Genomic DNA, 25,106 nt, shown 5'->3' on the forward strand with positions numbered 1-25,106 from the left:
TTTCAGAAAAGTTCAAATTTTATAGCCATATCTATGTATATAGAATACTGAGCTTCTGGATAGCTGGAAGCGAAGCCTGAAGGAAAAATTACAGTTCCAAGGCATCTTCTAATTTGGTTTATAAATAGATGGCTTTGACATGTCACTCACAAAAACAAAGCTATAGTTAGATTGCCTGGAGCAGCTGCACAGCTGGGAGGAGAACATAAGCTGGCAGCCCGGCTGTGCAGTCCCTGTGTTGTGATACACACTATCAAAGCACCAGTTAAGAACACAGGAAGAATTAGCATTTTGGCTCCAGGCAGAGAGATAGGAAGTGCTCTTTGATTCTATACCATCCAACACGTAAGCCACTGAAGAAAATCAAGCCAAATAGATCTCCAACTAGAAGCAGCAGGTAAGAAACTGTAAGGCAGCTCAACTTCTCAGGTTAGGCAGGTAGACTCATGGCAAAATTACTGTGTGCTATAGGTGTAAAGCTTTTCCTCTACTGATAACTGTGTACCAAAATAATTCATATATTTAAGTACAATGAACAAATATTCTTGGAGTAGAAGCAGTGGACTGCATACCTCAGGGAATGGCACATCATGCTTGGGACCTGACCCAGACTCCTCCCTGGCACTGAAGGTCTTTGCGTTGACAACAGGTGGTTTCAGCCCAACCATACAGATGAATATTCTGCTGTACTTGCTCTGAATCAGCACAAAATGTTACAGATTTCAGATACAGCTCAGAAGTAGGTCCCCTTGAACTGATAACAGAAGTTGCTCTTAGATGATCTGGGCTGTAACTTACTGGATTGATGTCCTATTGCCCTCCCTCAACTGGAACAGATACAGCAACACTAAAGTTGCTTTTGTTTTTATTAAACTCATATATTCAAACTGCAAAATAAGATCCACATCCAACTTTCTTTGCCCAGAAAGGCAATGGGATGTGGAATATCCCTGCTTGGAGCTGCTCAGAATCCACAGGATGTGGCTGGCACTGAGCAGCCTGCTCCAGCTGAGCCTGCTGTGAGCAGGGAATTGGAGCAGATGGACACCAGAGGTGCCTGCCAACCTCAGCCCCTACTGCACTTCTCCGAGTTTAGGGGACATGGTGGGAACACAAGGCTTGATAAAATGTAAGTCAGGTTTTTGTTGTTTCCCCACACGTGCACTAGAACAAGAGTCTCTTACAGGAAAAAACTGGTTGAAAATTATTTCAAGTCATTTTTTAGTATGAACTGAAAATTCATGCTACATACTGTAGAGCTCAATGAAATAAAGGAAAAGAGGAGAGCTGACCCACTGGCTGCATAGGGAGCTTGAGAAGGATGGGTAATAAAATATGAGAAAAGGACAAGGGCCAGACAGAGATGCTTGGCTCCCCTTTACAGCTTCCATGAAAGGGCAGAGGTAGTTCTGAAGGCAAGTGCAATAACTACATAATTACATAAGACCATCTTTGTGATACAGGCGAATGACACTCATCACACCCTACTCTGAGAAAATAAAGATGGAGAACTCTGCATTGCAGATTAATTCTTATTTTTAAATGGTGGAGAGTGAGGAAAGAAAAACAGAAATTTGCTAAGCACAGAAAAAGTGAATAGTCTCTGTATAATAGGAAGTAAAAATATGTAAAATACTATTTCATTAGTGCTCTCCTTTGAGCTCTAAAAATAAAAAATATTGTGCTTATGGATGACAAATACAAATTAATATTCACAAAAATATAAATGCATCCATGCATTTTTAAAAATATATTTAACACTAATGTCTAAAATAAGAATAATACAGAAGATAATTCTTGATAATATTAAACACTTAAGAGTTCTTTACATCCACAGAAAGTGCTGTATGTACAGTAACTAATTGGGTAGGTAAAAATATGCTGACTTTGACTCCATTATTACCCTGACTCCAGATTCAACCAGAACTAGAGTGTGCTGGCAATAACTCAGGAAATGACAATTTGCTAGAACAGATAGAAAAATTAAAGCACTAGACACATTTAGAAATCCATAAAATAACTGTCACCAGAAAGTCAGTATGTTTATTTTTAATTATATGCAGATTGCATATAATGTTAATAAATGAAAAGTGTTCTATCATCATTTGGGGAACTGATTTATTACTCAGCATTAGACCCGAATTTTAACAGAGCTCCTTTTGGCATGTGGAGAAATCTGCTGGTAGCCATGTGCCTTACAACTTTTCTCTTTAGCCTTGAAAAGGATGTACATGCACTATCTTTTTTATAAACTTTCCTCCCCTCTTGCCAGTGGCTGAAACTATAATACAAGCGGCAGTAAAGAGAAGTATTATCCCTACATTAAGCAAATAAAGTAACATACAAGAAGAGTGAGTGATAGACTCTGAGCTGCACCACTAAAAGAGTAGATGGATTTTGATAACTATTTGCCAAGGTTCAGATAAAATAAACACTGGAAAACCCAAAACACCCGAAAGCGGAATATTTATTGATCTAGTTCCAATCTAAAATACATATTTAAGTCTTATGCACTACTTCTACCTCCCTCCTCATCTCAAAATTTCACTGTAATAAAAACCAAGTAATACACATGCCTTGCATCCATTTCAGCTTCTCTGTTCACTCTTACAGCACAACCTCCAGGCCAGCACAGTATTTAAGTGCTCCGCATGAGGTAGCAAAGGTATATTTTGATTCTGCAACTTTTTTGTGTAATATTAATCATAACTTAGTAAGCTATAACCAACATTGTCAGATGTACCAGTGCCAACATTAATGCAGCATGATACAGCAAATATGAGAAGCTGACCAGCTTTAAAACATTAAAGTACAATTATTTTTGAGGACGTGTGATACTGAAAAACCTGCTTATGAATCCCAGTATTTGGGAAAACCTGCTTTTCAGTTTTCCTTAAGGGTTGAACACTGACAAAAGAGAACCTCAGTTTAGAAATGCTAAAACTGTTAAATCACAAACTCCAATGATGATGTGTTCTATGTTTCATAAGTAATGCTTCTGCACTCCAAGAAAATAACTATGACTTCCAGAACCATCAAAACACAATAATTATAACACTAATTACTCCAGTGAATCCCAAGCCAACTAAAACTATGCAATTAATTCCATCATAACTCTCAAACATACCAATTTGGACTGGATCTCCCTTATACACTCTACAAGAATATTGTTAATTCTTTATTTCCCACGAAAGAGCCATCATCTGACTTGAACTTCGGTTATAGTATCATGTTTGTAACTCCAAGTTTAGATGGTTGAACAATTATTTATTTCATTAATCATTATTTGATAGCACAGTATTAACTTCATTCAGCCAACTACATAATACATGGCTATTTTCAAGTATGGACTAAAAACTGCAAAGCATGTCCTAAAATTTTATGACTTACTAAAGCCTCTGGAAACCACATCCTTCTACCGCTCAGCCATTTACTGATCTGGCACATCTGTGTGCATGGCTCCTGCAAAAGATCACACTGGTTTAAACAGGCACTGCTACAAACAGCAAATGACAACCAAATTTATAGAAAAAGGTATTATACTGTTCAAGGCATTCCCGTAATCTGCTTACCATACTCTTAGAAGTATTGTTGCACACAAGTTTTGAAGAGAGTTCTGCCTGTGTTAATTTGGTCTATGATTACAGATGGCAAACTGTTTTGCATAAAGTAGAAAGCTGCTTAAGACTGTAATACTTCCAGCCCCTGCCCTCATATAGTAAGTGCACATTTTCAAAAAGCTCTTGAGTAAGACCTACAGGGATCTGGCTTGCCATGTGGTTGGAGCTTCTTGGTTTCATGCTGCCAAAATGAAGTTAGACATTTTAAACGTATCTGTCATCTTTTCAATACCATCCTAGGGTGTCATTGCTTCAGCTGGCACAGAAGAGGATGAATCTTGGCTTCACCGAGTCAAGATATCACACCATTGTTAACAGTTGTTTAAATTACGACTGTCTGCCTTCATAGCAGTAGCTTATTCCATAGCATTCCGTGATGTTTTTTCCACAACAAATTATTGTAAATAGCTTCAAGGTAAATTCCACTTCAAGAATAAAGAAACTGCAAAAGCACATATTCAGTCTTTATTTTATTAAAACAAGATTTGTTCTGCTGAAGGAATGAATGAATTTATAACTGCAAAACAAACAAGGAACAAAACCTTTGCTTCTGGGCATGCTCAGAACTATGCTATTACAAATTTTTTTCTGAAACGTATTATCAGGAATGCTGTAGCAACAGATGAAACATTAAAGGCAAAAAATTCAGTGATTTTAGTTACATTAGTGACAAAGATACATTTTATTTTTCCTATCTGTCCCCAAAACACCAAAAGCTGAAAAACCTTTATTTCCAGTATGAGTTCAGATTACTTTGTTCTCAGGCAGAGTGACCCTAAGGAAAAGAAAAAAAAGGAAGACCAGCAAAGGAATCAAGAATCATCATCCCACTCCTGTTTCACACTTTTCAGTGAAGTAAAGCAGACACCCAAGAAGAGGAGCATCTGTGCCAGCCTGTCCTCTGCACTTCAGACTGGGACAGCATCCTCTTCTGTCACGCGTCACTCATTTACTTCCAAACAGAACATACTGCCCTGAAATTTAGCTCTTTACAACAAAAAAAAAGAAATCCAAATACACGACTGAGAAAAATAATAGAAACAACGAATCTGAAATAAAATGAGCAGAAGATACAGAGGAAGAACATCCAGCAACAGCACTGGATGAGTCTGTAATATCACTGTATCCTTACAAAACCACATTGCGTCAAATGACCACAGACAGATGAGATGGAGAAGCAGATAAAAAACTTACAACATCAAGCAAAATTATTGCAAAATATGTTATCAATAATGAGAACATAAAAATCATAAAACACATTCTCATTTGGGAACAAATTTAGCATGAAACTTAAACACAACTTCAGATGAAGCCATAGGCTCATTATAAACAGAAATACCTCATTTATCTGAGTCCCAGAGAGGGGTATTTCCATTAAACAATTACAAAAACATTGAATACAAACCTGTCAGAAAGAACAAGAGAGCAAAAAATTCCACCAGAAAATTAACTGAAGAGCTACAAGGTGCAAGTGTCAGGTATCTAAAGTTCTAGGGAATGCTATTTTATGTTTGGTTAACACCTGGCACAACATGACTGGGTCACACTCATGGTTCACAATGCTACTGAATAATAAAAAGGAATCTGCTTAAAATAAGATTGTTTTGAAAGGTTGAATGAGTACTTTATGTGGTGAGAGACTTTTTAAAAATTATGAAATGTACAATAAAAACTACAAACTTACAGATCAAAATTGTGTATGTATTGAAGAAGACATGATAACATTTTTCTCAACTATTAAAGAAGGTACTGGTTCTAACTGCTGCCAATTTAATTCAGAAAGCATGACTTTATTCCTCCCTACCTCTTTTCTTGCTTCTCTATATTAAGACATGCAAACATACTGAGAAAACGTCTTTGTCCACTAACATTAAAAGAACCAGTCCTCTCCCACAAAAAAACACAGAAGGAAAAAAGAAACACAAACAAAAAAAGAAACAAGTAGTATCACCCAAAAACAACCAACCCACCAATTTCGGAGAGAAAGTATTTCAGTTCTCAAGTCTGCCATTTGTGTAGACTTCTCAATCATGTTTTGAAGTATCGGCCACGCTGCTAATGAAACAAAGGGCAGAAACTGTATTACTTATCTAACAAGAAAGTGCTTGCCTTTTTCTCAAGAATTTTCTTCTTCTTTCACATAATTTTGAATATCTTTGCAGTAATTTGCTTTGCAAATATGTTCATAATTCTCTTTCCAAAGCAGTTCCTGCATTTACTTCTCACATAGTCCTTCCTCTTTTTCCTAGTGGCCATTGAGCATGCACAGAAGAGGTTTCTGAACACTCAGTAACGAGGCATAGATTAACATCCAAGCCTACAGTAAAATTTACTTTGACAATGTCAACCACAGAAATGTTTCCAGACTTGTACCTCAAGTCTTATTCTTCTAATAAATTCTTACATTTCATACTTTTTTTCTTTTTCTTTTTTTTAAAGGAAAATATATAGCTACTTAAACTTTTATTTAAATATAGCATTTTCCTTCTAAAAAACCCACCCTGATAAGAGGGTCTATTACCAAAACCAAAAAAAACCCCACATTAAAGTCTACAAATATTAGTCATTTTATAGTCCTTAACACATTTTTATTACTCAAGGTTTCAATGAAAAGTTGTGCACTGGAGTAAGACAAATGTACAATGAGAGAGTATGGAGAACAGTATTGTGACTATAAACAAATACACACTAGTGTTCTTAAAGTACAGTGTGCCTTAAAACTTACACACAAAATAATTCATGCTCTTCACATGTGAAATACTGTGAAAAATAAGATGGATGAAGTTAGATAGGAAAACATTCCTGTATCATAAAAATATGTTAGAATGGGACTTATCTATAGTTAAAGCTCTGCTTTAAAACAAATTTTATTTAAAAATCTTCTTTTGCTTTATCTAAAAATTAGCCTTTCTATAAAAACCATTCCTTTAAAACTTTACTTTAAAAACATCAGTTTTATATTAGACAAAATATTAAATTATACAGGCACAATTAGTTGAGGGCTATAAGAATTTATATTATAGCCCTTCATTTTCCAGTGACTTGCAATACAGTCATAAGATTCCATGTCTACAGACAACCAGAAGAAAACTCATCCAAAGAAATCAACTTTTATATAAAAATAAAATAAATTAAAACAAAACAAATAAAAAAAATCTGTCAGACCATATTTGACTTGTAAAAGAACTCTGCAGCTGATATATGCCTACCTTGTATTTATCTTGGGAAATATGCATATGCATAAAAAAGATTCCCAAAATATTCTCTGAACATGTAGTTTATGATGACACCTTTTATATTTCCTTCAGATACTGTATATTAAAATAAACAATTTCCACGTCCACCCTTTTCTCAGTCCAAATCTGTGAGCCTTGACACTTCAGAAAGAAGTGAATGAAGAATCAAGAATGGTTTTGTTTTTTGAGGGGAAAATGCACAGATATATTAAATACCAGAGACAGTAGGGTCTGGTCTTTTCCATGATTTTCTTGTGTTTTCTGAAAAACATCACACTAGAGAATTTATGAAGACTTTCAAGATAAAATAGATTAGAACATAGATCAAATTGAAGATTTGAAAACCAAAGGCTGGATTATGATGATGTGTAACTACGTGCCTAATTTACTGTAAATGAACCATTAATCTTGGGTTTTAAAGCACAGAAACATCTGTAAGACTGGCTTTATGTCTCCTAACCACATTAAATAACCTGTCATCATAACAACTATTAAAAAAAGAATGAAAACCAAACTAAAACCTCATGGGTTTGAGGTTTTTTGCCATAAAACCATGGTAGATGGAACATCAGTGGCCAAACATGAATCTCTATGGAGTATAATTTTAATTCAACCAGTTTTTTTAACCAAATATTTAACTCTAATATATTACATGGATGCTGTATTAGGTTTATTTAGATATTTTACTGAAAGTTTAGAAAGAAAGTCCTCACTCTAGTCCATAAAAATTTAACCAACACTCCACTAAATAAAGCCAGACAAGCACAGAACCCCAAACTCAAGGCTGACATTCTAAAACAACTTACTGCTATTTGTTTGTATTATAATTTTTCCATCCCCATCACTAAGGAATGTGAGATTCCCCTATAAGCTTAATCAATAAGCTATTGAAAACAAATTAAAAAAAACCCAAACCATATCCTTTATTTGTTCTAGAATTTGAGATTTCACTTCAGCCACCACCATTTGAACAGTCCCCTAAGGAGACATACTTCCTTACCAACAAGGTCCATTATTGCTTGATGAGAGCCCACAGTGACTTTTAGTAAAAAAAAAAAGCTTTAGACATGGTTTTGGGAACGAAGAAGTCAATACAAAATGTGTAAAATTGTATTTCATTTCAAGAAAGCACTGAATTGATCTGAATTGTATCATACTGTATTAATTTTAATGCCATTCCACAGGCAAGTATATATTATGTGTTGAAGAAGGTGCACATATTCACAAACACAAAATATATACACAGAGTTCAGACCCGATTGATGTATCTTCATTAAATTTCTAGCATAGCAACTGAGTCATCATCTGCACTTTAGAATTATGTGAAAAAATTAAAATAGGCACAATTAATTAACACAGCTTCTAAATTACCTTATTATAGTGCATTGTTATGCACTGATAATACCATAATAACAATATGATACCATTCAAGGTCATTTTGCTGATGTACAGGTGAAGACTAGTAAATATGATTCTAAGTGCTTTTAAATAAAATTCACAACTTCTGCAGCTTTACACAGTAGAACAGTGCAATATATTGTGTCCCCATACTCCAGGAACAAGAGCTGAGTTTACAGTTGTATGTGTTTCATATGAGACTGGCTTTGCGCTTTCTGGAGCTCTAGCACTTCAGCTGAGTTGTCTATGACCTCCTTTTTTTCCTCTTCCTTCTTCCAGGTGTTGGCTATTAAAAAAAAAAAAAAAAAAAAAAAAAAAGAAAAAAAAAAGTTCTTTTGGTAGCTAGCTCTCACCTGGTAGAACAAGACAGTTTCGAAGCAATGGTACAGCAGAAGTTCTAGAGGGCCGGCTCGTGGTGCCAGGATGACCCCGATCTCCACTTACTTCCCAGTTCCTGACTTTGGAGGAAGCTTGCTCTGGTTTCTTGGGAAAAGATTCTGATGTGACTTTCTGTCTTTTTTCAGGAATCCCTGTTACAACTGTTGCGTTAAGAAAGGCCCTTTTTGGTTTCCTCCTCACCTTTAATTTTTTAGCATCAGGCTTTTCTTTCTTAGGGTGCTTTCCCACTGTATTTTTCCTTGTCTGGTATCTATGGATGGAGAAATCAGATTTCTGGGCACAAGGCTGAAGTTGTCTTCTCATCCTCTCTTTCTGCTGTTTTTTAGTTCTGGACATTTGTTTGCCTGTGGTTACTCTGTTTTCTCTCCTCCCAATAGTGCATCTGACAGACTTAGATCCTGCAGCCTTTCTGGAAAAAACTGGTTCTTTATTAGTGCCTTCTTTTCTTGTCCATATTGCTTTTGGACTCTCCCTCTCTAACCACTCACTCCTGATGGAGGTCAGGGGAGTTTTGGTAATTCTATTAAATGGAATTAATCTATAGTCTCCTTCTATCACAGAGTTCAAAGGTGAAATGATTAGGTGTTTAAAAGAGTTCTCAGATGCAAGACAATCTGTTCTTTCTGTGGAAACAGAAGGTCCATCTGCCTTTTGATTTGAGGCTACATCATTTCCTTTATCTCGATCTGGAAGGAAAGATGTTGGAGAAGAACTACAGAAGTCTGACCAATTGAGTGACTTTGATGGCATGCTTTCTCTCTGTGTATCATCTAGTTTCTTCATGTTTGCATCAAAGCTCAGACTTCTGAAAAGCTGTCGAACATGAGAGGGCTTTTTGGCCTTTTCTCCAACTGTACTCTTGGGAGGCGTTTTCAGAATTCGATTTGTCAGTGGGTCATAATACTTGAGAGAACACTGTTTGTATTTATACCTTACAGAGGCCTTGCTACCTGTGGAGTGGTGATTTTTCCTCATTTTGGGAATATCTATAGGTTTACCTTTGCACTGTTTTACCTCTGGGCATGAGAGTACATACACCACTGTCTTGGGCTGTACAGGACTCATGATCTTGCTGTAGGACTCTGGAAGCTTAAGAGCACATAACCTAGTTTTCATGTTTGGAGTTTTTTCATTCTCCAGCCACGCAATGCTTGCCTTCTGATCAGCTGGATCAGACTCTCTTCTAGACATTTTCCTTTTTGCTACAGGGTAGTTCAGCAGACTTGTTTGGGTGCCATGGCTGACTTTAACCACCTGACACCTTGAAGCCAGACGCCATGTCCTTTTCCTAGGCTTTTTTACGATTTGTGGGTTGCATAGTGTATCTGAGGCTAAAGATGGGTTATCAAAATCAGAACCACCACTTAAAGCATCATTAAATTCTGGCAATGCTTTAACTGGTGCACTTTCTGTTCTATTACCCTCAATAATATTGATCATTTTTTCATCCTTCTGCTTTTTTTTCTTCATTCTCTTCCCTGTACAGTTGGCTGAGGATTCACTGTTAAAGTAGCAGCGAAAACGACCTTCCCTGAAATCACGCACAAGTTCCTCAATTTTTATATCATCTTCATACATTATTTGAGACCAAGTTTTTCCCACAAAAGAAGGAGGCACATGAGGCAGGGCTGGAAGAACGGGTTCTTCAGTATGAACTACGGCATCCTTTTTCACTGCTTCTGTTTTCTCTAATGATTCAGTCTTTAAAACAGAAGAGAGCTGTGTTCCATAGTTTTTATCTTGCAAACATACTTGGACTTCTTTCAGGAATTCTATATCTTTTATAGCTGCCTTGGGTAAATCTGTTCCTACCTGTATTGGTGCATCACAGTCAAAACTCATTTCAGAGCCCTCTAAATTAGTATGGTCGAGAAGTGATGAGAAAGGTACACTGGGATTAGTCTCTTCTTTGAAACAAATTTCTTCAGGTGTAGTTTTGTGGCAGTATTTCAAAATTACATCCTCAATAGTTTCATCCACTGAACTTTCATCACCTCTGTTTGTCTTTATGTTTTTGCATCTTGCTAGTTGTGGGGATGTCCCAAGATCTAGGGAGCTGCTGATACCCACAGTATCCCTGAGACGGAGATCAGACACCAAAGTTTCGTCCTGAGTTCGTAAACTATCTCGCTTTGAGAGAGATTGACCTGAGGTAATAAAGGAAGAATTGCTGTGGCTGTGTGTGGGATTTTGATGAGGAACTGAAGGGCGTTTTGGGTGAACCGTTATTGGAGCAGGATTCAAGCGTGGGTTCAATAACACATCACTATCGCACACCTCCATTACTCTTTCATCGCATCTGCTACGCAGAAGCAGATTTGATGCTGCCAAATCCCTAACAATTTTTCCTGTTTTAGGATTAACAGAGGAACTGTGGCTTGTAGGACTGAGAGAAAACTGCTGAGGTACAGAGCTCACAGTTGTAAACTGACCTTCATGGCTATGATTTGCAATTCGAGCATTTTTCAGAGTTACCCATCTCTTTTCGCTACAAATGCCAACAGACTGCTGGGATATTCCTGGAACACGTTCCTGGCCTCTTTGAAGTTTTTGAAAATCTTCTTGCGTAACAAAAGTTTTCTTTGTGCCCTCGTGAGACAGGCATGGAACAGAAGAGCCTATTTCATGAATGGACTCCTGTTTTTTTCTGGAAATCTCCTGTTTCTCACTATTCCTCTTTTTCTGCATCTCTTCCGAGGATAGGCAAGAAATCCTAGGAGCCTCCATAGTGACGGGGAGTGGCATGTCATCATAGGTTGGTCTAAAGGGGAGGGGAGAAAAAACAGCTTATATAAATACTGTAAATATAGTTAAAATTTTTCAAACAACAGCAGTGTAGGGTTTTTTAAAGAGTCATTACCTAGACTGCATCTCTTCTAATGAACAAACTAAAATTACTGTTTCTGCTACTCCAGCAATATTCAATTTCCTATAATTATGGAGAGGGAAATGCTCCGCAAAGCTAAAGATAACAATTTGGACATTAGTCTATCATCCTCTCTATGCAATCGTCAATTAAGAATAGCCAAACAGATTACAATAATTTTATAAATACAGGAAATCAGGAAAAGTAAAGACACTTCCTTTGTTTGAAATGGTAAACCTATTAGTCATACTATCATTACTTAAAATCAAGCTTTTGTAGAGAAATGGAACATTATACGAGACAGTATAAAAAACCACTGTTGAGTACAAATGCCCTTTTCCCTATAAAACATGGCTGCTTGATAGGAACGCTCACATGTGGCCAAGGAATTCCATGTTTACTGTTTCTCACAGACATAGCACAGCTTCTGACTCACTCCTGTGAGAAGCCAAGTTAGGATTGTTCAGCCTTGCTGTGACAACAGATTTTATGTATTCTATAACTGGCAGTTCCATCTTTAAGACTACCTCAAACACAAGGGTTTGTGCCTTGCAGAATTAATACAGCTGACAGATATGGACTATATTTCCTACGCAACACAGGAACCCATAAGGCTTCCATGTGTAGCAGCAAGGCAAATCCAACAAAAACTTCTTTTAAAATATGGAAATATAACTGAAGAAGAGAATACTGTGTTTCACTCAAAAATTATAACCAGACCTTGTGAGACCCAAATGGATGCTTACTTTAATACGTGGCAGACATCAGCCAACAGAAGTACTGTGAAAAAAATTTATAGTACAGTACTTTCCATGGTTAAATAACTAAGAGTACATAGTTGTATATATACAAGTATATACTTGGTTATATAACCAAGATACATATATCCAGCTAAGGGACATATGACTGATTAAGCAAGAGAAACCTCATAAAATGAAACATTTTAAAAAGCAGGATTATTTATATTACTATCTGAATGCAAAACAATCAAATTCATCAGATGATCAAACAATGCCTATCAGCTGAACTGCAGCTTTGTCCTTGCATGAATTCTTGGTCACCTAAGCTCTGAAACAGGCCCTAAAGGGAATGTCAGATACAACAGAAATAATCTTTTAACTTTCTAACTTCAGAGTTCTTCCATCTTTGTGTGAAACATATTTGCATCCTGGCATCTGGACATTGCTGAAAGACTGAATATAAAACTAAACAGATTTTCATATGGAGAAACTATAGAAACTCCTAGGTTTCTATCCCAGTTAACAGCCTACAAGCACTTCTCAAAAATTACTATTAAGCAAATGTCCTTGGGTGTGAGAGAACAGAACTACAGTTTTATATAGTTAGGGGCTTTGGAGCGTTTTGCTACAAATTACCCCCTTAAGGAAAATGAAGATTTACTTTCTAAAATGCTCTATACTATTTCTTTAGGTAAAAAACTTACATACCAAGAGTTTGGAGGAAGGAATGATTTGGTGGTTTGTGGGTGTCTGGTTTTGTTTTGTTTTTTTTTTTTACTGGGGGAGAACAACAATATCCTTTGAAATTCAGTATAAGGCAAAGCTCTGATGATTTTTTCCTTTTTCCACATAACTACTAGATATACTGGTTCTGTAAAACAAATCAAGTCTTACAAATGTTTCCATAATCTTTTGAAATGACACATGAAGATCTCTTGTTTGAATTCAGCTAAATGGTAAAAACAGGTATTTAAAGTACTGAGTGAAACAGTGTATAAATCCAAGTGTTTTAACATGAGAAAGAAGAGAATGAAAATCTTACCTCAGGTGTCAGCTTACCTTAAGGTGTCAGCTAAGACCACAACTCTCTCTTCAGAGCAGGACCACAACACAAATCTATTTACACTTTCTTTTCCATCTTTGCTTTTCTACCTCCAAACATGTCTAGACTTGGGGTTACTCTTCCCCTTCCCCCTTCTTACTCCAACTTAAATCTAGATTTCGTACATTATTTTTCTCATTCTATTCCTTCTTAGAACAACTTAGAGAAACACAAGTAGATTGTTTTTCCTTGTTAGTAGGTTTCATTCACCAAAGGAACAACTTTGTATCAGTGACACCTCAAGAGAAGGCTTTCTTGAAGTGAATCCTGAATTTCCCATGGCAAAAAATGGTGGATGTTCTCCAGATAGTATGATTAAATCTAGTTATTTAAGACGGGAGGACAATTTGTATATATACATCAAGTCCTGGACTAGTTTGGCATAGATATGCATATTAGCTAATTCCAGCACATCCCTGAGACTATCAATGAGTGCTTTCTGACAAAATATCCTTCTGCTTGTTTGTCAGACATATAGCAGCTGTATACTGAGAAACACTGTACTGTACTGAGATCAAACTGGGATTTTTGTCTGCCTTTCAAAAACATAACAATTAAGGTTTAACTGATTTTCCTTCATCTACAGAGAAAAATTTAACACACTGATCCTTTTACCACTCTTGAAACATGCGTATGATAAATAAAGAGAACACTTTTCAAAATCTGAGCATTAATAAATTAGCCAATTAATGTAATTCAAGTATTAATCGAACATGTGAACTGCAAGGATAATGAAAAAATAAACATGTAAATATCTCCCTGACATAATAATGAACAACAAATCAAAATTACAAACTCTTTCATAACATACCATAAAACATTTTATAAAATGTTTTTTATATATATATATATAAAGCCAAGAATTATAATATTTAGAATTAAATATATAAAGCTCAAATTTTAAGAATTTGTAAATGCACGTGGGATTGTACAGTCTGCCACTGTAAGTGCTGACCTATATATTCCTTCTATTTTCATATTTAAATGCAATCAGTGGTGTTGTTTCAAATCCGTAAGTAGCAAAGTTTATTTGTCTTCACTGAGCAAGTTTCACCTCAATTGAGCCAAATTTACTGCTCAGCAGTAGAAAAAAAACAAAAATTCATAACACATGCATTCTACTAACACATACTAAGGAAAAAGCCTTCTGTATTATACCTGCTGTCATGGTATCTGTGGGGATGATGCTGTAAAACATCTTGCAGGAAACGTTCCATCAAGCTACTGGTACCCATACGATTCCTACAGTATGTTGTAAAATGTCTGTGCTGTGAGCTGAAAATATGCTGGTGAAAGATACAATAGATGGTTAGTCTGATACTACTGTTAACACACAGGCCTACTCCTAAAAAAATCCTTCTTAGGTTAAACATTACATCATTGCTATGAAAAATCTTTAAATAAAAAGAAAAATCTTATTTTACTATTTTAAAATCTTAACTGAGATTTTAAAGTATGTTTAGGCAGGCTCAAGTAATACTAAAATGTATTAAAATATCTATGAGTCAGAACTTAAATTAGTGGTTCTGGTAGCTGCTGACAAATCTCTTCTAAGTAGTACAAATACTCTCACAAATCTCACAGCTGCTCACAAGTCTCCTAACCAGAACAAATACTCTAAATGTACTCTAAATGTATCAATTACTTACAATATTCTTGAACTTCACATGAGCAAACATGCTATAATTCACTCTAATTAACAAAAATTTTTTAAGTGTAGAAGATTAAACAGGCTTCTGCTTTCTAATTAAAAAAGTCTGAAAGACAGGAGACTGACAAAAGAACTGAAAATGGTTGTTTAAACATCTCCAGCCTTGATATCTAACATACTACTATAACTCTAATATTTTAAAATATATAGAGATCTCAAGATTAAAGACACAGGAAAAACCATAATGGATGCAATGCAGAGCTGTGTGGCACTTCGGAAAAGCAGGCTGCAGCAGCTGTGCCACTCAGCGCCATCTTTTACAACAGGTGACAAATAAGCAAGGCATCTTCCTCAAGACATGTACTGTGCAATTCACAAACTGTTTATTTTCCACTCAGTACTGGTTGCTCAGTGTAGAAACTGATATTTATAAGCTGAGAAAGCCTTTAGGTACTCCTTGCTATCTGCTGCCAAATTATGCAGAAGTTGTCTCACCTGTTCCAGATTACTGTAGTGTACATGGCAACAGTTGCAGTATCCTTGTCTGTTTTGTACAGTGGATGCTCCAGGCCGAGGTTGTTCCTGTCCTCTTCTGTGTAAACTGGAAGAAGCAGGTAATATTATCAAGACATGTTGGGTTGATTAATCCACGTCCTTAGCATGGAAATTCTAAGTATCTATCTTACTACAGAGACAGGAAAAACTTCCAAGATATACGTTTCTATTTTAGATTTGTAATGGTAACTGGGACTATGTATTTTAAAGTATTCTCAAACAAATTTCACTAAAAAACTTTTTCCTTAAATGCAGAACCAAGGATAAAAGCTTGAAGGCACAGTTAGCTGAAATCTGAAAATAATTGCCTCTAAAGAGAAAGGTACAGTCATCTTTTCATTTGTCTGTTAGTATTTTGAAAGAAAAAAAACCAAAAAACCAAACAAACCAAAACCACTTGACATCCACACAGTAGTTTGGGGCACTACAATGTGCCTTCTCCACAGTTTTTAACAGTACATGGGTGTAAGATACAAAGGACCTCCAATCATACACTTAATCCACTTTGTATCACAAAAATACCATTACACAAGGTAACAGACAAGGCTGAAAAGCAGATTCTTCCCATTTTACTTTGGTAAGCAGTAAGCTGGATGCCAGTCAGATCATCACCTAACTTACCTGCTACTGCTGTCCTGATGTGGAGAGCCCTCAACACCATGTCTTTGGATTCCTACAGAAAAACAAAAACAACAAGAAATGAACCAACCAAACACACATGTACAAAACACAAAAATCAACAGAATATCGAAGAGATGGAGAGTTTTACCTGCAGCTAGCTACTTCTCTTATTGCATTTATAAAAACTACTATTTTAAAGGAAGATAAAAGGTTTAGTAAGTTGCATGAAGAGATCCTTTTGTCTGCAAAGTTCATCCAACAAGGTCATAAAATCAGCTTTACTCTTTCATAGCTGAGGTGAGTGAGTTATTCAACTGATTTGTCTGGGTTTAAGACTAGGCAATCTACATTGGTACTGCAACATCCATGATCACTGAGACAAAATGTAAAGTGTCTCAAACAGCTTACAATCAGATAAGAAAATAACACCTATATGGAAACTTTGTGGATGATTTAGAAGTCACTCTTTCCATCTAAGTTCCATTATGAAATTCAAGAAATTAAAGTATGCAAGTGAACTAATGCTTCCATTGATAGTTATTACATTTTTAAATGTAACTACAACAAAAACTACTTTGAACTTTTTCATCTTCTTACCTTGTGCTGAAGAAGCAGAAGCTTCATCAGATCGTTTGATTCTCTCAAACATCTGTAAGTAAAAAATTTTTAAAGTCAGTCCATCCTCATATTCACTATATCCTGAAGCTCCTCCTTCAGTCCAAGCTACAAGCTCTTTAAAAGCTCTAAACTGTTTCAGCTACAGACCAATACTTGATTTAAATGAAGCTGCCTTCTAAAAAGAAACTGCTGCTTTACTAAGTTACCCTAATACTACATTAAACAATACATTTTAACTCTGATAGAAGGGGCTAACTTTTAATTAATGAAATCAGAGACTATACTTAAGAGCACAGCCCACACCCTGTTAGGTTACTAAGTAATAATCTTGTCAAATTAAATTAATTAATTTCCTAAGTTGTCTTAACAATTAAGACAGGAGATACATGTAAGAAAACTCATATGACACCTACATGACACAAAGTAATTATCTAGGCTGGAAAAGTAATCCTTATTACTCAAAAGATCTGCAAATCAGTTCTGAATCTCACAATTTTTAATAAAAATATGACTGCAGCAACAAGCAGTTATGTGCTTTAGGATGCCCAAACACAAAGGACTTCCAGGTGTCACACAGGCCTTTTGCTATGGAACACAAGCATTAAATCAGCTTCCTAGTACCTACCTTAGAGTCACCAACCTTCCTCATCCACCAGAGCTGACTCCAGACTAGCAAGCAATAAATGTTGAACAGGAGGCCATTTGCAGTGCAGGACACTTCTCTCACCCCATCTGGCAACATGGAAGTTAAAGAGCCTTTTAAAATAGCATTAATAATGCATGCTTTCCATGCCCTAAGGCAAGTAAATTTTTTCTGTACCATTTTGCAAACAGTTGAATAAATGGATAAATCTTTTTGACGTGGCACATCTTTTTTAATATGAAAGTAATTTTGATAGTCTTTCCTATATAAATGTTAATCATTCCTTCTGGAATAACTTTTTCTCTTCTTTCTTCCTCATGGGCCCTGTGTACTAAACATTGTTGTCATTTCCCAGACTATGCACTGCTAATGATTAAATACCTGGGCTGTTATAGCAGTTATGGTGAGAAGAAATATCTTAAAGAGCTCAGCTTTAAACACTTCCCCTCACCCCCAAAACAAAACAAAACAATCCACCAAAACACCAAACTCCTCCTACTTCCCACAGTGTTGCAATTTATGTAACAATATTAAAAACCAAAACAAACAAAAAACCACAGCTGTTCCTATAAACCTTTTCATTTTGCAGCTGAGAAAAGCTTTTTTGATAGATTAACTGATCTCAGTGTCCTGTTCTATTTCCTATACACTGCCAGGACCTGAAAGAAAGTGAAGGAAAAACACAGAAAACTATCCCTCATGAGTGATGCTTTATGTAAAAGAACTTGTTTTACTTGCTTGAAGTCAAATTCCTGCTATTTTAAGTCTTACTGTACACATACAACCTTATGATAAAGCTCGAAGTGTGGCAAGAGTGCAGCAACCATAGAGGAGGCAGTCAGACAGCAGTTCCACAGCCAGCAGGGGACACCACAGCCATTCATCCCCATCCACTGCCCCAAAAGGAGATTAAAGCACCTCGACACGCCAGTGTTCAGTTTCTTCTCAAAGATGCTAAGCAGTGGTAACTGCAGTATGTCGAAGGATGACGACCTATTGTCTTAGGGGAATTTATTAGAGGAAAACCTATTTTCTTTGTTTTTGTAAAATTCTAACCAAGCTATTTTAGCAGCTGTCTCTAAAACCAATGCTTCGTTTTGGCTTCATTGAATTACTCTGTGTACAGCGGGTGGAGAATTAAAAACTTCAATCATATTTAACAACGCAACCAAAATGTATGAAACGTACACATTTTTAAAAATTAAATAATTAAAAAAAAATAAATCAGCAGTGCATTCTGATAGTATCTGGGTGTCAAAGGCACCAGGTAAACTCTGCAGACAGTGTCACTCTTGCACCGCAACACGTAAAACAAAAAGGGTGAGAAGGCAATAAAAACTGGTCCATGAAATACACATCAAACAACTCTGCTACCCCTGAGAGCAACTGTGCTGGGCAGGCAGAGGGATAACACGAGGGGAAACTCAGCCCTAAGCAGAGGGACTTGCCGTCCCACAGCGCTGCCACAAGCACGGAGGCGGCAGCTCCTCTCAGGAGCGGCCTCCCCGCCGGGCGCGGCTCCCGTCCCGCTGCGCTGAGCCCGCCGTGCCCGCCTCGCCTCGCCCCGTCTCCCGCCGGGCCCCGCCGCCCGGGGCGGAGCCGCAGGAGCCGCAGGGCCGGCCGGCAGCCGAGGGACCCACCCGGGCCGGCCGTGCCCCGGGAGCTCCGCCCGCCCCGCCGGGAGCCGGCAGCGCCGCCGAGCGCGGAGGGGACGCTGAGGCGGCCACGCGCTCGTCCGCCCGCTCCCCATTCCCCGCTCCCGGCGCCGTCTCACCTCCATCACTCCCCGCTCGCTCTTCAGTGCCGCGCTGGGGTCAAGGGACGCCATCCTCTGCTTCCTGCTCCGGGTCGGCGGGCCGCGCCCCGCGAAGGGAATGGCGGGAGGTGCGGTTCCCGGGCCGCCGCTCCGGGCCCGTCCTTCCCTCAGCGCCGCGCTCCGCCGGCTGGGATCCCGTCCCTCAGTATCCATGGGGCCGGGCTGCCGGCAGCGGGCCCAGCGCTGCTCTCTCAGAGCCCCAGAGCCTCGGGATCCCGTCCCTCTGCCCCCATGGGGCCGGGCTGCCGGCAGCGGGCCCAGCGCTGCTCCCCAGAGCCTCGGGATCCCGTCCCGCAGTCCCCATGGGGCCGGGCTGCCGGCAGCTGCCCAGCGCTGCTCCCCACAGTCTCGCTTCCTGCAGCCCAGGCGCCCGAAAACTGCTCCACAACACCTCGGGGTGGCGTCTCTTCGTCAGCCCTAGCCGGGTGCTTTTGGTTACGGAAAAGTAACCTCTTAGCTAAGGTTCATTTCAACAACCCTGCTAGTCATTTTCTCATTCAAAACACATTTCATGTGCTTGAGAGCAGGTTAAAAGGTTTACCCCTTTTTTTTTTTAATTTTTTTTTTTTTATTCTCAGCCGTTAAAAGTGCTTTGCTTTACGTGATGTGGCTTGTGCAAGCACGTTTTATCAGAATGTTAAAGTCTGACTTTATCACAGTTAATGCTGGAGCTGCTTCTCTTATAAGTGGCTTAAGAATGTGACCTTACCTCAAGTTCTCCTCTTTTGAGTTACAGAGTTCTGAACGTTTATCTCGTCAGCTGTGGGAACCCAGCCATCGCATATTTCTTTCATTATGCTGAAGCAGCAGGGTGTTTTAAGCAATCCAGGCAGACACAAAGTCAACACAACACCCTTATGTGTGAAGACAGGTGCAGATACAGGCTTGGATTGTGCAACGGAGGGAAAACAATCTTGAATGTGCTGTAATACGGAAAATTTAAAGAGGTTGCTGTAAAAAGGCACTGCTGTGTGGCTATGTGATTATGAAACCATAGCTTAGAAATGTCCACCCACGCTGAGCAAGTAATTCAACACAAATTTCTAATGACAGAAGAGTAGGAGAATGCCTCTCTTTAGAACGGCTGAGTTTAGTTGCTGTTGGATTCCTTTGATACATGCATACCTATGAATATATTTTTCCTGCTGAAAAATAAATATTTACTACAAAACAAAAGTTGCCTGATGATATTTTGTTGCCTATTACAATACACAACATGGGGAAACTGGAACTTTCAGCGGGGAGCATTTGCACACATGGAAAGCTCAGGCACGTGCCCAAATTATTGCATGTCAGCAGAGCTTCATTGTTTAAACATGTGGTGAACACATACATACACATCTTATCTTAGGCTAAAATAGTTTACTTTTATGATGGTTTATGGCAGGATTAGCGAGTTACTGTGGCTCAGCTAATTCCATAGGTTGTTGAAACAAAGGAAATTTGGTTACATAGCTGAGGCACTGAAGGTTTTTTTCCAGTATGGTTCATGTGAAACTGAAGCCCTTTTTAGTGGTGAGAAATCTATGCAGTCTGTTTTATAATGCCATACAACTTGTCCTCAGAATATTCCTGAATATTTTTGCAAGATAGAATGTAGCTTTCTGTCTCTTGGACTGTCAGTCAAAGGTAGCAGAGCTTAGACTTGTGTTGCCAAGTATTTCTTAGCTTTCAAGTCTTTCTGTATTTATAAGCTTGACGTTGCACCTTGATTCAAATTCAGGTGAGGTATTGTGAGAGATTGCTTTCCTTCAGTCTCCTCTTCCCCTCTAGGAAACTACTTCTCACATATGTGGATGAACATTAAGTAAGCTGACAAACTTTCCCTTAAAAATTGTGATTTCTTCTAATCCAAGCATCAGACTTTTTTTCTCTTTGCTGATATCTTTCCTCATGTATCCAGATTTTAAAAATTGCCCCTTACCTTTCACTGCTTTGCTTTCTACTTTTACTTTGATTTGTTGTGGTATTCACTTCTGTTTTCCAAATGTAAGTCAAAAGTTATACCTATGAAATCATTAAGATGAATTAACAAAGACTGACTCTTTACTAAAGAGTGTCAGATTTCTTCCAACAACTGTGTTCAGATTGGAAAAGAGAGAATGTGATGAAAGAAAGTCAATGTTGGAAAAACCAGCTGTCAGGGAACTCTTGGCTAGATTTTTAGTTTGTTGCATATGTACTTTATACATTCTGATGTTATAAGCCTAATTAATCCTTAAATCGTTGTTTTGGTAAAGTTCTTCAAAGGATCTGAGCTAAGTGTTGATTGACTGACAGCAGTTGAAGGTCTGGGGCTTGAGCCATGCAGAGATTACTTTTGCCAAGTGTTCCCAAAGATGGCTTGCTGGTTTTAGCCTGGATTATAGTGAGGCAGTGTGACTACGTGTTTAGATTTTAGAGAACTTCACATTCTTAGTAACCTTGGGGAAGAAGTATCTTTCCAACTTTACCGTTGAGTGGCTGTTCCATAGTGCCTGGCACCGTATTTCAACCTTTAATTCCTAAGAAGTAATTGTTGTATTTCTCTGAAAAATCTGATGTTGGCCACTGGCCAATATCAGGTATGAAACTTATGGAACAATTGTCTGATCTTCTATGGTTTTCCAATTTTCCACCTTAGTATGCATGGCTGGGCATTGTCTTCTAAAAATATTATTTTACTTTCTTGTGATAGGGTCTTAAATTTTTAAAAGATGACTAGAAATAATACAAGTATGACTCTTCTTCCAATATCTTATTAGAAGAAAATCCTCCCCCTAATCTATTTTTTATTGTTATTTGGAGGCCATGCTGCTGCTTTCACAGGCTTACATTGTCAGTTTGTGGGTTCTATGTGTTTTTTTCCACTAAAATTGCTCTCTGTATTTTATTTCTGTATACATGTCCAGAATATAGAGATTTTTAATATAATAGTGCTGAGAGAACTTCTGGGATGCACTGATCCCAGGGGGTTTTTTTACTGCAGTTGGGACTGCTGTTGCTGTTTATTTGCTGGCAGGTCGTCCAGAAGGAGCAGCTGAGGAGACAACTCTGAATGGATCACTTTAAACAGTATGACTACAAAATGTATCCAAGTCCAGTGTTTTCAGAAAGTTTCTGTGTGATGGGCTTCTAATCATCTTACACTAGATTTCAAATCCATACCTAGCTTTGCTGCAATTATTTTGAATCTCTCCATTAGCTTAAATTGACTTGTTTTTAGAACTTGTTCTAAAAGAAAATGCAAAGAAAATAAATCAGCAGTTGAGAAGCTGGTATGCTAAAGAACAGTGTGCTTTCAGAAAACATGTTTTCATCATAAAATGCTGGATAGTTTACTGTTACAGTAATTTCTGTTTTCAGTTAATGATTGTTTAGTCAGTTAATCTCTCCAAAATAACTCTGCCTGTTTTTTTAGGGTAGTGACATAAAGGAAGGGATTAGGTCAGTAATTAGACTTGAGGTTGTCTGTAGGTGACTGCTCATGAATTGCAGGATATTCTTTGACCTTCATGTTGTACATGGAGTTTTTTATAGCTTCAAAAATAGCAGTTCCTTAGAATTTCTCTATTCTGTTTTTCCATTGTTTCATATTTACTTTCAAATATAGTGCCAATTTTAAAATTGTGTGATTGATATAGTCATATTGAGAATTGCAAGATTTTCAAGTGTAATTGTTGATTACCAAATTACTTGTAAATATATGATCATTTTGGACATGTATGTGCTAGAAGATGCAATGGAAAGTCATAAAATAACTCCATTTTCTCCATGCTGAAGGGGACTCTGCAGCCTGAGAGCCTTCAGCTATGAAGAGAACAGAAACACCAGTAGGTTCTTGTATTAACCACAGTCAGATAACATGACTGAAATACACTTATACTCAGAACTGAATTAACCTTCTCTGCATAGCATGACATTTTCTTTAACCTGTTTTAAACCATCCTTTTTATTAACAGATAAGGTAACAAATGAACGTGGCTTTTTATTCAGATGCCAATGTGTCATGAAATATTTTAAATAAGTATGATAGATGACTAATATTCCCTTATAACCTTCTTCACATTTTGTCATAGTAGGAACTCAAGGCATTTTTTCATAAGTAAATATTAATTCCCATTACTGCAGCAGGCAATAATGTCTTTCTGATACAAAGAGAAAATTTCCTCAAAACTTTCTCAAAACTGGAACTTTTTTGATTTTAAATAGATGGATATTAATTTAAGATAATCTAGATAAAATGCTTCTGCAGTTTCCTTGTCTGTAGTGTCATTTATAGGAGTTGAGGAGTTCCAAATATATATGCTATTATGTTGGGTCACTGGATGTTCTGCAGTCAGTTTAAGGTGGGGTCAAAATGTATTCCCAAGGTAGTTAAGTAAGTGTTATTTTTCTCTGCTCTGGCTGTTCTAAATCATGTAAAATTTTTTTAATGTTTCCGCAATAAACCACATAAGATATTTTCTTACATCTGTGAAAAAGTGGACTCTCTACTTTGTGTTACCATGGGGATAATTTAAAGAAAGATTTCTTTATCCTGTGAAGGAAGCAAGCAGAAAGTTAAACAAGGGAAGTTCTGGAGTTTTTTTTCCCATGGACAAAACTTAATTTTAGGCTAGGAATGCTGGTAAGCAAAAACATTAGCTTTTGTTAAAAGTCTCTTTCTTTTATAGTTTGAAAACACAGAGGTTTCCATAGAAAAAATTTAAAAGGGAGAAAAAAGAACTTTTAAACAAAAGGCTCTTCATTTGATTTGTGTTTCTTCAGCATTTCACATACTATTACTTTGGACCAGCATTTAACCTCTCTTTTTCTGATCTATTCTATGTTGTTAGATGTTTCTAACACTGAAGTAATTGGAGTTCAATTTCTGGTTTGCATACAAGGTACATACAATTTGTGTAATTTCCCTTTGCCTAGTCTCTCAACCTGAGATGGAAAGTGGCTGTTCCCTTCTCCATAAGCTTCTCTTCTCTTAAAAGAAGGTTAGTTTAGAAAAGACAAGTAGAAACTTAAGTATCCCTTAAATAACATGCTAAATCAAATCTCTCTATTCCTGTAAATTCCATATTGAAGTTTGTGCTAAAGGCTAAATTTGGGTAATATAGTCTTCTTAAAAAGTAGATTGCAAAGTAATGAGGATTTTAAATTAACTTTTATATGTCATGATAGAGCTTAAGAATCAGAACTAGAATGAACAAATAAGTATTGGAGGGGTTTAGTTGTCTCTTTGCTTAGACTGATGTCCTATGCCTCATCCCCTGAGCCCACTGCCAATTTATTAGAAATGTTGGTAGTTTTGCTTTTATTAAAGGCAATGAAAGAGCTAAGGTTGACTTATATACTGAGCCCTTAACTAGAAAAGCATTTTTCAGAGCATCTAATAATTTGCTTTGCCTCTATCACAAGTAGCAGGTTTACAGGGATTTATCAGCTCCCAACTCATTAGAGGCTGACAGCTGGTAGGATTTAGAAGAGAGGACAAATGCAGACAGTAGACAGAAACTTGCATTGATTCTCCCTGTCTCACATTCATTTCTATGAATAAATAAGTCCTTGAGGAGTCAAGATCTTGGTTTTCACAAAACATGTTTACATCCACTAAACAGAAAAAATAGTCTGATAGATGTAGCTCACTACAAAGAACAACTTTAATAATACAAATGAATATGTATTGAAACCACCAAACCAGGAGCATCTTAGAACATGCTCAGAAGATCTCTAGGTGACTGAGTTTGATTTAGATTTGATTTGCATCAGCTTTGCACTTGGTGTTCAGGAGCAAGGAACTACTGTCCAGTTTAAAACCTTACATGTTCATAATTCCTAAGGGATGTCAATGGCTGATCAAGTATTGTA

At 37.4% G+C, this 25,106-nt stretch overlaps 1 protein-coding gene across 1 annotated transcript; it reads right to left on the minus strand.

Annotated features, from left to right (window-relative positions):
• Window positions 1-4,077: 4,077 nt before the first annotated feature.
• Window positions 4,078-19,316, minus strand: ZDBF2 (zinc finger DBF-type containing 2). The gene is made up of 8 exons (XM_056496625.1): window positions 19,224-19,316; window positions 17,432-17,538; window positions 16,786-16,837; window positions 16,189-16,240; window positions 15,508-15,613; window positions 14,520-14,647; window positions 8,608-11,414; window positions 4,078-5,675 (listed from the first exon to the last, which is right to left on the minus strand). The coding sequence occupies exons 2-8, from the start codon at window positions 17,453-17,455 to the stop codon at window positions 5,491-5,493; spliced, it is 3,354 nt and encodes a 1,117-aa protein (XP_056352600.1). The 5' UTR covers window positions 17,456-17,538; window positions 19,224-19,316; the 3' UTR covers window positions 4,078-5,490.
• Between the last annotated feature and the right edge of the window lie 5,790 nt (window positions 19,317-25,106).

The sequence above is a fragment of the Oenanthe melanoleuca genome, chromosome 7, assembly GCF_029582105.1.
Source record: "Oenanthe melanoleuca isolate GR-GAL-2019-014 chromosome 7, OMel1.0, whole genome shotgun sequence".
NCBI classification, from domain to species: domain Eukaryota; kingdom Metazoa; phylum Chordata; class Aves; order Passeriformes; family Muscicapidae; genus Oenanthe; species Oenanthe melanoleuca.